This window comes from Amblyraja radiata, chromosome 2 (genome assembly GCF_010909765.2).
Source record: "Amblyraja radiata isolate CabotCenter1 chromosome 2, sAmbRad1.1.pri, whole genome shotgun sequence".
In the NCBI taxonomy this organism is placed as follows: Eukaryota; Metazoa; Chordata; class Chondrichthyes; order Rajiformes; family Rajidae; genus Amblyraja; species Amblyraja radiata.
In genome coordinates, this window is record NC_045957.1 from 54,136,607 (window position 1) to 54,149,924 (window position 13,318).

Below are 13,318 nucleotides of genomic sequence, written 5' to 3' on the forward strand. Positions count from 1 at the left end.
TGCTAACATTGTAACCTTTTAATTTAATTGCCTGGGTTAAGTTGGATGTTCAGCAAAAAATCAGGCTATTCAACCCAACCATTCTTTATTGTGTACTCAGCTACAGTCTTCGTCTGACCTTCTTCATTTATTTATTCCATTCTATCTTACATCTTTGTCCAGTCTCAGTAGCCTAGAGATCACTATTGTGCAGAATCTCAATTGGGTCAGCCATATAAACAATATGTAAGAAGGAACTGCAGATGCTGGTTTAAACTGAAGAAAGACACAAAAAGCAGGTGTAACTCAGCGGTACAGGCAGCATCTCTGGAGAGAAGGAATGGGTGATGTTTCGGGTCGAGACCCTTCTTCGGAAATAATATGGGAACTTGAATAAGTTAGAACATTTATTGACTGACTCACTTCATGACCCTCTAAAGCCTCTCTACCATCTACATTGTACAAGTGAAGATTGTGACGGAATATCTTTCATTTATTTGGATGCATCCAACAATATTGCAGGGGTTTGGTCACAAGAAGGACCACAAGAGTTCACGTTGGTAACTCACTGCCAGCTTCAATAAGGATGGGCAATTAATACCAGCCATGATCGCAACATCACATCCTGAAGAATAACAAATAAGTAAACAACTCTAAATGACTCTGATGACTTGTTAAGGCTGTTTGTTAGATAATACTCTTGGAAACGCTACTAGCAGCAGCAAAGTTTGTTTGTCACGCGTTTCTAAAACAAAAAGCCGACCTTGTGAGAAATTCATATTTAGTGTTTCCGCAGCCCTATGATTAAGTGCTTTCATTCTATAATACTGTGCGTGCAATGAATAAACAAGGGACTTGCCTGAAACAATCATCAACAGGAGACCAGAGCAGACAAAAGTGCTGGAGAAACTCAGCGGGTGCGGCAGCATCTATGGAGCGAAGGAAATAGGCAACGTTTCGGGCTGAAACCCTTCTTCAGACTGATGTAGGGTGGGGAGCGGGGGGGGGCAGGAAGTAGAAAGGAAGAGGAGGAGCAGGAGGGCTGAGGGAGAGCTGAGAAGGGGAGGAGACAGCAAGGGCTACCGGAAATTGGAGAAGTCAATGTTTATGCCGCTAGGGTGCAAACTGCCCAAGCGGAATATGAGGTGCTGCTCCTCCAATTTCCGGTGGTGCTCACTCTGGCCATGGAGGAGGCCCAGGACAGAAAGGTCGGATTAGGAATAGGAGGGGGAGTTGAAGTGCTGAGCCACAGGGAGATCAGGTTGGTTATTGCGGACCGAGCAGAGGTGTTCGGCGACACGATCGCCAAGCCTACGCTTGGTCTCAGCGATGTAGATCAACTGACATCTAGAGCAGCGGATGCAATAGATGAGGTTGGAGGAGGTGCAGGTGAACCTCAGTCGCACATGGAACGACTGCTTGGGTCCTTGAATGGAGTCGAGGGGGGAGGTAAAGCGACAAGTGTAGCATCTCCTGCGGGTGCAAGGGAAAGTGCCCGGGGAGGGGGTAGATTGGGTGGGAAGGGAAGAATCGACCAGGGAGTGACGGAGGGAGCGGTCTTTGCGGAAAGCAGACAGAGGGGGAGATGGGAAGATTTGCCGAGTGGTGGGGTCACGTTGGAGGTGGCAAAAATGACGGAGAAGTATTTGATGTATGTGACGGCTAGTGGGGTGGAAGGTGAGGACTAGGGGGACTCTGCCCTTGTCCCGAGTGGGGGGATGGGGAGAGAGTGCAGTGTTGCGGGGTATAGAAGAAACCCTGGTGAGAGCCTCATCTATAGTAGGGGAGGGGAACCCCGATTCCCTGAAGAATGAGGACATTTCCGATGCCTCATTCTTCAGGGAACGGGGGTTCCCCTCCCCTACTATTATTAAAAGATTATTTATCTTGTTCCCTGAAATAGGTTTACATTGGAAACAAAAAATATAATCCAAGATATATGAAAAATGAAAAGAATTAATGCTAATGCATTTTAATATAAAGTATACTTTTCCTGATGCTGTCTGGAAAAACATTCAACAATAAATTTTCCAAAAATCTTACTGCAAAAAGAACAAAATATAAAATAAGAAAACGTCACTTGCTGCACTATGCTCAAACCTTCCAAACACCATAAATCATCCACTTGATTTGCTTGCTAAACCATGGGGACGGAACATTGGGATGGGGGTGAATGGAGAGCATGGTAAAAGGGCTCGGACGGACACAAAGGGATGAATGGTGTCCTTTTACATTATAAAATTCTATGATTCTCAGAGCATTCAATTTGAATTCCTAACAAGGATCCACAGGTACTTACATTAGACCCCAAAATAAATGCGACAAAATTACCACATATGCTGCACACTGTACTATTGCCTTCCTTAACACTCCCATTTCTACAATACCTCTAATTGTCATGCCTCAAGGCACATGCAGATAAACGGGTTTATATTAATAAGGGACATAGATAGGAATGACTATGGGAAGATTGATCAATTGAATTAGACTTCCAGCCAGTGGTGAAAGTAAAATGTTACTCACTTAAAAATGAATCAAATGTCATAATGGAGAACTGCAGGGTTTTTCCTTTTTCACAAAATGAGAAAGTGAATGAACTTGCTTTTATGTAACTATATCATGACTTTATGAAGACAGTCTCCAATTACTATTTATACTCAACCCTATTCTAATCAATCAATTTTCTTAAATCAGCATTATCTTTTAAATGACTCATCTTCACCAAACCACTGCCTCGTACAATGACTTTCAGGGCTGCTGGATAAGAGATTTGTGCAGCAGTGATATAACCCGATAAATAAATAAATAGGTGAAATCTGATTATGCAGACATTTTATGATTTCTTAGAGATCTAATCTTTTCCATCAATTGAGAATGAAAAGATAGTTTGTCTTCAAGTGGGTGCAAGACCCCAACAAAATGACCAACAGATAAAGATAATATTTCCTATTTGCCTTGAGATCAATGAGACTAAGATTTGGATCAGTCCAACACCAGTAACATCCACACAATGGTATCAGATGATGGAGAAATAGAAATAGGTTTATTGATGCATACTATTGCATGCCTGAAGAGGAAGATAATGATAGTCCTTTAAAAGCCACCATACTAATTGAGGGTGCAATGATAAGCATGTGTATTGATACAGTTGTGTGTTGGTCTGTTCTAAATCAGAAAGTGTATTGGAAATAATTCAAATATCTTCAAAGCAAATTTGTTTTGGCAACTTTGCACAAGACACTCTCCAATTTGTAGGAGAGATAAACAGTTGGACTGGCAGTGGATACCATTTCAGTAACCTGTTATAGTCATGGGTTGGAGGGTGCAGCTGTGCACATTGATGTAGATTGCAATGAGTCACTCAGATTGATGGACCATGTGCATGAGAGAATTGCACCATTTGGGATGAAGAAATCCAGAATGTACTGTATGTAAGTTTTAGATACACTGACCCCATTTAGTGGATCTCTGATTAGGTGGGTTTAAGAGATAGTCAGAAGCATGGAGTTTAAAGACATTGCTGGTCAACTAAAGCTCCAATAAAGTGGTTATGGTGAGTAAGAGTTTGAAAGCTATCAATTTGTTCCGTAGGAAGACAAAAATATATATAATCCAGGATGAGAGCAGGGAGAGGATAGGTATTCTGTCTAGCTATAAATGTATGGTGATCACAGTACAGATAGTGACATACCATTACTATGGATGACAAAATTGATGGTAGCCTATTTTAAAGGAAAGTTAGTTTAGCTTAGAGATAGAGCATGGAAACCAATGTGCTGCCCTTAGAGGGAATGTGAAACCTGAACCAAAAGGCAAGTTAATGCAGATCAATATAAGTGTTTCAACATGCTAAGGATATGGGCCAAAGCGATCAATAAATGATTGAGTGATGGAGATCACATTGTTATGGTGAAATCAAATGGTGGCTATGAAAAGGTTATATTCTCTGAAATGGAGTAGAGTGTGAGTTGGTAATATGAAAAACATGTCTATCTTTTGGCAACATAAAGAGAATTCTATGAAAACCATATGCTTGAAATGTTAACTGTTCCAGCATCTACCAGCAAAACCTGCATCCACATTTCCGTTTACTTTGCAGCAGAGCAGCAAGTAAAACAAACACGTATTACAAGGGCAGTGAGATACTTGGAGAGAAGGTATCTGTTCCTAAAGCGTCTGCATGGTGGAAAAAAAAATTGAGAGCAAAATGTAAAGGGATCCAGAACAGTTGGCCTCAGTGAGATGTCTCAGCACAGAGGAGAGCCCGTTATGAAAAGTCTATGTTCATAGTATCATTTGAATGGTTATTTAACTGCTTCAGTGCAAAGGGTATATTCGTAGTTCTCGATAGCAAGCAGTTTGGAGGAAGAATCTATGTTTTGTTTGGAGGTAGGTTTCAGCCTGTTCACTGGACTGTTCTAATGACCACTGGAAGGATCCACAGATATGGCATAAGACTGGAAGCTTGGCCCACGATACTGTAAACAAGTCAGATCATATTCTTCCAGTGGCTGAGACTCCATGAGTTTTGGTAGTTTGATGTTAAAGCAGTTTCTGAATTGTCGAAACCAAACTTCAATTGAGATGTATGCCTTGAATGAGGAATTTGTTGTGATGTGGAGGCGTTTTAAAAAAATCCCAAGTGCTCTTGCTGATGTTACACTAGGCTTGAATCTACTCATGTCAGCTCAATACAGTGCAGTCAACAGTTTGCCAAGAGAGTCTGAAAATAGCATGGCTCAATTACAAACATTGGAAATAATCCAGAGAGGGAAGGTGAGAGGTGATAACTTTCTAATCTCAACAGTATCAGCAGAATAGAGAAAACATTGAAAATACAAAATCTACTTAGGGGAGAAGCATGAAGATGAAAATTATAAGAAAATGAAATGGTCGATCTTATGGTATTTAGTAATATACTGAACCAAGATATACTCAGAAATATGTAATCGTTAATAAGTATCAGCTTCTGTTAAGTTTAGTGTTACAGTTGATGTCAAGAAAATATGAAATTTGATGCGTGGGGTGGTTATGACAATCATAAAATGGGATGTAAGATTAGTATGTGTGAAGTTTATTTGGAAAAATTATATTTGGAAATGTTCTTTATCTGAAATGGCTACTAAAGAAATATTAACTTTAGCTTATGATAGAGGGTGTGGTTGAAATTACTAAAACATTAAATTATCTTTTGTTTAGATCAATTTTCGACTATATACCAGTAAATAATTATATTGTATGATTTTCCACATGTACCTGGTAAATACATTAGGTATTAATTATGTACGTGGTAGGTATTTTTCATGGGTCAGTCAAAGGCAACTCCAGCTCTTTGTGTCCTTTAGTTATTAACCAGCATTTACCAGTTCTTTGTTTCGCTATTTTAAAAAGACAACTAAATAAGAATCAGGAAATTCTCTCTGATTTTCCTCAATTTCCTGTTGTAATTTGCACAACATTTTCAGTTGATGATCAATTCAAATCTTCAAAGATTTGCTGCTGTTTGAAAGCGCATTATCAGTTCTGGAGGAGGCACATAACCTGGGTGTGGAGCATGACAGCAAGCATTCAATGTTGGAGGACAGGTGTCTTTGCGAGGAATTTGGACCAGGAACCTTTCAAGTTGTAATACGAGTTATTTTGATTCAAAGGCGAGAAGCCTCATGATATTGAGGGAGGCAAAGGTACGCTAACCTCCATGTTCCTTTTAAGCAGTGTTATTAGGGTCGCATTAATCCTTCATTTGAGACCCTCGGATAATCTTTAAAAGGACTTTACTGGACTTTGTTCTGCACTAAACGTTATTCCCTTTTTCATGTATCTGTAGACTGTGGATGGCTCGATTGTAATCATGTGATTACAAGCACGCAACAAAACCCTTTCACTGTACCTCGGTACACGTGACAATAAACTAAACTAAACTAAATGATGGTCAGAAGAAGAGGATCTGTAGAAGACAGTTTCTGAATGTACAAGCTCAGATTTCTACTGAGAAGGGATCATATAGAAACATATTAAATTATTAAGGGATTGGACACGCTAGATGGAGGAAACTTGTTCCCGATTTTGGGGAAGTCCAGAACCAGAGGCCAGAGTTTAAGAATAAGGGCATTTAGAACTGAGATGAGGAAAAACCTTTTCACCCAGAGAGTTGTGAATTTGTGGAATTCTCTACCTCGGAAGGCAGTGTAGGCCGATTCACTGGATGCATTCAAAAGAGAGTTAGATAGAGTTCTTAGGGCTAGTGGAATCCAGGGATATGGGGAGAAGGCAGGAACGTGGTACTGATCGTGGATGATCAGTCATGATCACATTGAATGGCAGTGCTGGCTCGAAGGGCTGAATGGCCTGCTCCTATTTTCTATGTATATATGTAAATTGTGATTTAATGTGACCTTTGAAACATTATTACATCAACCATTGATGTTCAGTTAAGGACTTTTAATTATTTTGATAGCTCTTTCCCTGTTACCCGTCTTTGTGAAACAGTCACGCAAAAAAGCTAATGCACACTGCTGCACACCCACATTCTGGATTCAGTATGTTGGCTCTAAGATGAGGGTGTGTGCGGAATATACAGAATTGTACTTGTAATGATTGCAGCCTCCACCTACACTTGAAAGATTACTTGGTGAATATGTTTGAAAAGTCCCCATGACTGCCAATCAATAAATATTTTACATTGATAATACTGATTCCCATTCATTATAACCTTCCTATTAAATGTTGAGCATTAATATGATTGGACTTCTAAAAAAATACATCTGACTCTGCAGTTAGTCAAGTCATTGCTGTTCCTTTGCTAATCGGAGCAGTAAATATATACCAACTGCTGTTTAAGCAGCTGTGCACGTGTGGGTGATGCAGAGGGAGTGGGAACGCTTCATACTCAGCTTGATATGGAGTCATACAGTGTGAAATCAGGTCCTTCGGCCCTACTTGCCCATACCGACCATCATGTCCCATCTACACTAGTCCTATATCTCTCTAAATCCATCCTCTCTATGTTCCTGTCAAATGTTACTAATATTTAACAATAGTACCTGCCTCCACTACCTCCTCCTGCAGCTCATTCCATACACCCACCACCATTAGTGCAAACATGGTACCCCTCAGGATACTATTAAATCTTTCCCTGCTCATCTTAATCTTAGTCTTCTGGTTCTTGATTCTCCTACTCCAGCCAAGAGACTCTGTGCATTTACCCGATCTATTCCTCTCATGATTTTGTACACCCCTATAAGATTACCCCTCATCCTCCTGTATTTCAAGGGATAGAGTCCGAGCCTGTTCAACCTCTCCCTCTAACTCAGGCTCTTGATTCCTGGCAACCTCTTTGAAAATCTTCACTGCATCCTCTCCAGCTTGACAACATCTTTCCCATAACATGCAGGGCTCAAAATTAACAGTTGCCCCCAGTGACAATGGCCACCCAAAGTGCCGCCGGATAACCTAAATGCCGAGTCATTTTGCCCGGCTTGGCACGACAGATACTGGTTCATACCAAAGATAGACACAAAAAACTGGAGTAACTCAGCAGGTCAGGCAGCATCTCTGGAGAAAAGGAACGTGACGTTTTGTGTCGGCGGCGACGACGGCTGTAGTGCGGGGCAAAGATACTAGGTGCGGGGTGATGGGGGGAGCGGAGCGAATGACGGGCCCCACACAGCAGCAGCAGCAGCGACACCACCTCCTCCTCCTCCCATACCTCGCCCGCCCTGATAGCGGTCGCAGCATACCACTCTGCCAATGACTATAACCGCTTTCAAAACAATCCCTCCCGCATGCCGAGGCCGGGAGGAGGGAGGGAGGAAGGCGGAGGCCCCCTTCTGCTGTCTGAAGCACCTGCACCGCTCGGCCCTGCACCTTCCTGTTGGCTGACGGAGGAGGGGTGCCGGTGGCGAGGAGATCCCAGCTGCCTTCCTCTTTGGCGGCGGCACTTGGCGGTGGACAGGGACGGCCAAGGCGATGATGCCGGTGATGTCCGAGGAGCACTGACTTTCCTTCCTCCCCACCTACACCCCCTTCCACCCCCCTTCTCCTGGGACCACTCCTCTCCATCCCGCACTGATCCCCATTCCCGCCTCTATTCAGTCCTCACTGACATCCCCTGTGCTCCCCTCCCCATCTACCCTCCCCCCCCTGCCCCCCAACCCCCCCTCCATCTATCTATATATCCTGCACTGATCACCCTATCCACCTCGCATTCTCCTGCCACTCCCCATCCATCCTACACTGGTCCCACAATTCATCCTGCACTGCTCCCCACCCATTCATCCTGTACTGAACCACTCATTCATCCCGTATTGACCTCCCCTCCATTTATCCTGCACCGATCCCCTCATCCATCCTGTAGCGATCTCCCCATTCATCTTTTACTGATCTCCCATTCATCCCGTACTGTTCCCTCATTCATCCTGATTTCCTGATCCATCCTGTACTAACCCCCCTCCATTTATTCTGCACTGATCCCCCATCCATCCTGTAGTGATTTCCCCATTCATCTTTTACTGATCCACCCATTCATCCTGTCCTGATCCCCCCATTCTTCCTGTACTGATCTCCCCCATCCATCCTGTACTGATCCCCCATTCAAGAAGAATGGGGGGATCAGTCTGAAGAAGGGTCTCGACCTGAAACGTTGCCTATTTCCTTCACTCCATAGATGCTGCCTCCCCTGGTGAGTTTCTCCAGAATGTTTGTATACCCCTTTCATCCTGTACTGATCCCCCCCATCTATCCTGCACTGAACCCCCCCCCCCATCCATCCTGCACTGAACCACCCATTCATCCTCCACTGAGCCCCCCATTCATCCTGCACTGATCTCCCCCATTCACCTTGTACTGATCCCCCCATCCATCCTGTACTGATTCTCCCCGTCCATCCCGTACTGATCCCCCCCTACTCTGCAGGAAATGTCTTCAGAGCGAACATTGACTATGTTTGATAACGGAATGCAATCAAATCTGTTTTAATTCCCAATGTTATTATATGTTTAAATCCATAAAGATGGATTCATTAAATTGTAAACACATGAAACATTAAAACCGCAGAGTTCGATTGTCACTGCTACCATTGACACGTTATTACAGAATTCATTTTAACGTCAAATCAATGCTTAATATGGAGTATCAGTACTGTAGTTATTTAATGAGCAACATTCACAACTATACGGTGGATTTATCCAGGTTTTACTTCTACAGTCGATCATATACATCACAAATTTGGTCCGGAGATATTTCAGTTGAAATTTTAACATTAATTCTGAAGTGGGAATGATGGAAACAGTGTTTATCAATAATTTTTTTTCAATCTGGTGTGTACAAATTGGGAATCATCATTGCTGTTCACAACACATACATCTAATCTGAATGTCCGGTAATGTGGCATTTTGACACCATTAAATATATTGCCAAAAGAACATTTGCTGCAGTTATGTCCTTTGGCCGTCTCTTGTCAGTTAGTGTACTGTTTAACCTGTCAGATGGGTATAGTCAGTTTTATCAGCTATTATCATAAAATACCTTTAGAAATTTCCTTGCAACCTGTATATTTGTTGTGGATAAATTATGTGGGAAGCGAGAGTGTTTCTGTACCAATAGCAATTACGACCCATGCTATGGCCATGTCATGGTAATTTTCGGTCCTTCACAGAAATCATGCTTGCATCAATCTGTAGTGTGCATGGTTAAGCATATATGCTACCATGGTCCAGGATTTATTGACACAGGTTGATCATACGCTGAATAATCCAACCACAATTTTGTTTGGAAGTGGAAAGAAATAATAGAAACAGCATTAATTGCAATGTGTAAAAAGAGTTTAGATACTGTATTACAATTTTGCTGCATGTCATTGTGGTATATATCATGTCTTGATTGGTGAATATGTTTAGTTTGTGACTTTATTGGAAGCAGAAATAATATGTGAATGCTTCATTGAGCATAATTCCGACTGGTAACTATGCACTTTGTCCGAGCACTGTCATTTGGCAACCTAAAAAGCTGCCTAGGTGCCCATCTGGTAACAGGGAAAGAAAGTTAAGTGAGAGCCCCGACATGGTGCCCAGAACTGAATACAATACTCTAAATGTGGCCTGACCAACGTCTTATACAACTGCAATATGACCTCCCAACTTCTATAATCTGATGAAATCCAATGTGCCAAAAGCCTTTTTGACCATCCTATCTACCTGTGCTGCCAATTTCAAGGAATTATGTACCTGCACACCTAGATCATTCTCCCCAGAGCTTTTCATTCACTGTGTGGGACCTGCCCTTGTTAGACTTCCCAAAATGCAACATCCCACATTTTTCTGCACAAAATCTGTACATTTTTCTTTCTTCCTACATGAAATCAGATAAAACACTCAGTCAGAACCTGTCTGACCATCGCATCAAGGCTCATTCACCTACATCTGTTCTTGATGCATCAATACATTAGTTTTAAATTTATGAGTCTCCTCTTCAGATTTCACTATGTCGTCATCCGACCCCAAGGTTGTAGAGTATAGTTTAGTTTATTGTCACATGTACCAAGGTACAGTGAAAAGCTTTTATTGCATACTAACCAGTCATCAGAAAGACCACAAATGATTACAATCAAGCCATCTGCAACGTACAGATATGTGATAAAAGGGAATAATGTGAATAACGTTTAGTGCAAGATAACGTCCAGTAAAGATAGTCTGAGGGTTTCCAACGAGGTAAATAGTAGCTCAGGACTGCTCTCTAGTTGTTGGTAGTATGGTTCAGTTGTCTGATAACAGCTGGGAAGGAACAGCCCCTGAATCTGGAGGTGAGCATTTTCACACTTCGATACTTTTAGCCGACTCTTCGAGTCCTACAGTCCTTTTATTCAGCTTCTTGAACAGCTTCGGCACTGCTATTAGTCCTCAAGACATTAAACTCTGGATAGGCACAAAAAGCTGGAGTAAAATATGTGACGTTTTGGGTCGAGACCCTTCGTCAGATTGAGACTCAGGGGAAAGGGAAACAAGAGATATCGAAGGTATATAGAGCAAATGAATGAAAGATGGACAGAACGTATTGGTAACTTTGGAACTGACTTGTGTTGGTCTTGTGAAGTGCCTTGAGAAATTTACCAAGCAAAATTGCACATGAAAAAGAATGGTTATTGTTACTATAATGGAATATAACAAATTTTCGTATCTGTGCCAAGAAGAACAATACTGTTTAAAACAGCTGACCATTGTGATGCACCTGATAGATAGTGGAATACTTACAGATTTATTTCAGCAACAGGTAGAATGTTAAAGATAATAATCCAGGACTTCTCAAATTGATGGAAAACAATAGATTAAAGTTCAGGCTCACATTAGGTTGATTCAGACATGGTGTGAGGAGATGTTACAAAGATTAACTAAATAAAACAGGCAACCAATTAACAGAATTACTGAATCATACACCACAGGTAGAGACCGTCCAACCAGTATATCCATGGCAGCTCCTTGAAAGAGCGTTTGCCCACAACCCTTAAAATTCTCTCCTTTATATATATATATATATATATATATATATATATATATATATATTAATCCACTACCATGACTCATTCAAACAATTCTTTCCTGATGATGACAATTAGTGCCTGATGTTACCACAAATGTTTTCCAAATCCCCTTCACATCATTTCAATGCTAACTGCCAAAATCACTTGAAGTAATCCCTTGATAGGTTTCTTCCATTTTTCCACTTAAATTACAATAGTTATTACGAGAATATGAAAATTATTCCTCAAGACCTTTGCAATGTTAAACTTAGTCGATCAAAGAAAATATATTATTTGGTGCAACTGTTAAAGTAGTAGTCATGGACAGTTAGGAGATGTAAATTGCAGCACTCTGTATTTTTCTGTTTACCACATGTGCATATTGATTTAATAGAAGGTCAGATACATGATCTTGCAGTCCTAAGGTGTCCGTTAGATTGCTATTGTATTGAGAAAATGCGTAGGTGACGCTATGGTGATGCCACTGTGTAACCGCTTCTTACACAGCTGAATGGTTAAAGTTCACTTATTTAATGATGTTAAGCACAATTAAAAAAACATTTGTAACAACCCCAATGTCTTGTAACATCCTAACATTCAGTCTTTTGCTCATCATAAGCATGATCTACAGCCTAAACGAACTAACACAGTTACATAACACACATCAAAATTCATCATTGTCATTTACACATGGCATCATATTGATGTAAATGACACATGGCTGGTTTATTATTATTCTTCTTCCGCATGCCCCCACAACTATTAAAGTATTTTTGCCTGATTTGTTACCTGTCAAGACAGTGCCTCGAGCAAAAATGAATCTTTTTGCAACTAATAAGCTGAAAGATCCTTTTATTACTCTTTGACAACTTCAACATATGATCTTCCATGATCCCAATATTTTAGCTGAGACTGGTATTTTATTAGATTTAAAAGTCTGCGTTTGTACAAATTACATTGTTGGAATTCACCTATAGTTTTACTGTGCATTTTACAAAGCTCAGCACTGTGCCACCCTTTATTCGAAAATACTTTCCAAATTCTCCAGGTGCAACATTTTTCATGCTGGTGAGTTTGAACAAAAATCAGAATAGCCACTCATCCATGATAAAAAGTGATTGATGGCAGAGGTAAGACGCTGAAAGGGTCAAAAGATTCCTCATCTATTAAATAATTGCCATTGACAACATGCCAAGATTGCTTTCAAGGTCCAAATTCTGAACAAGAAATTCAAGATTTGAACATTCCTTTTCTCTCATACATTAGCACAGATCTCTTTGTGAAATAAATAAATTAACAGCCCTAGTCAGGTGGCAAAGGATTAGAATACAAAATAATCAGTCGGTAACTATGGAAGAAATAGATTCTTTAGCTCAAAACAAGGCCTAAAGATCCTAGAACAAGCTATTCTCGGGTGATTCAGGGTCAGTTTCCATCTAGTGCCAATCTATGTCATATGTGTGGTAAGAAGTACACCTCTGCTGCATCAACTATGGGCTTAAATGCATCCTTTTGCCTTGTACACTCACATCAGAATTAAATCTTAGTTGGCAGATGTTGCATGAAATTACTTGTTTTCTTCTTGGAGGAAGTGGTACCCCAAACGTGTGATTTATCACTGCTTTCTGAACTGGGTCCATCTGTGAAAAAGGACAAGAAATTCAATTAGATTTCTTCTCTCCAGAGATGCTGCCTGTCCCGCTGAGTTACTCCAGCATTTTGTGTCTACCTTCGATTTAAACCAGCATCTGCAGTTCTTTCCTACATAATTAGATTTAATTATCTCCTTCAAAGGTCACAGTCTGCCTTACTAAATGTCGTGTATTT

At 40.9% G+C, this 13,318-nt stretch overlaps 1 protein-coding gene across 4 annotated transcripts in view; it reads right to left on the minus strand.

The window, feature by feature from the left end:
• Positions 1-13,318, minus strand: part of znf385d (zinc finger protein 385D) — a 332,806-nt gene that overhangs the window by 120,614 nt on the left and 198,874 nt on the right. For 3 of the 4 annotated variants that reach the window (XM_033046766.1, XM_033046745.1, XM_033046756.1), the window contains one exon: positions 13,021-13,131. The exons of the other annotated variant lie outside the window; for it this stretch is intronic. In XM_033046766.1, the coding sequence (XP_032902657.1) occupies positions 13,021-13,131 (111 nt within the window). The remainder of the gene's footprint in view (positions 1-13,020; positions 13,132-13,318) is intronic. 4 annotated transcript variants of the gene reach the window in all.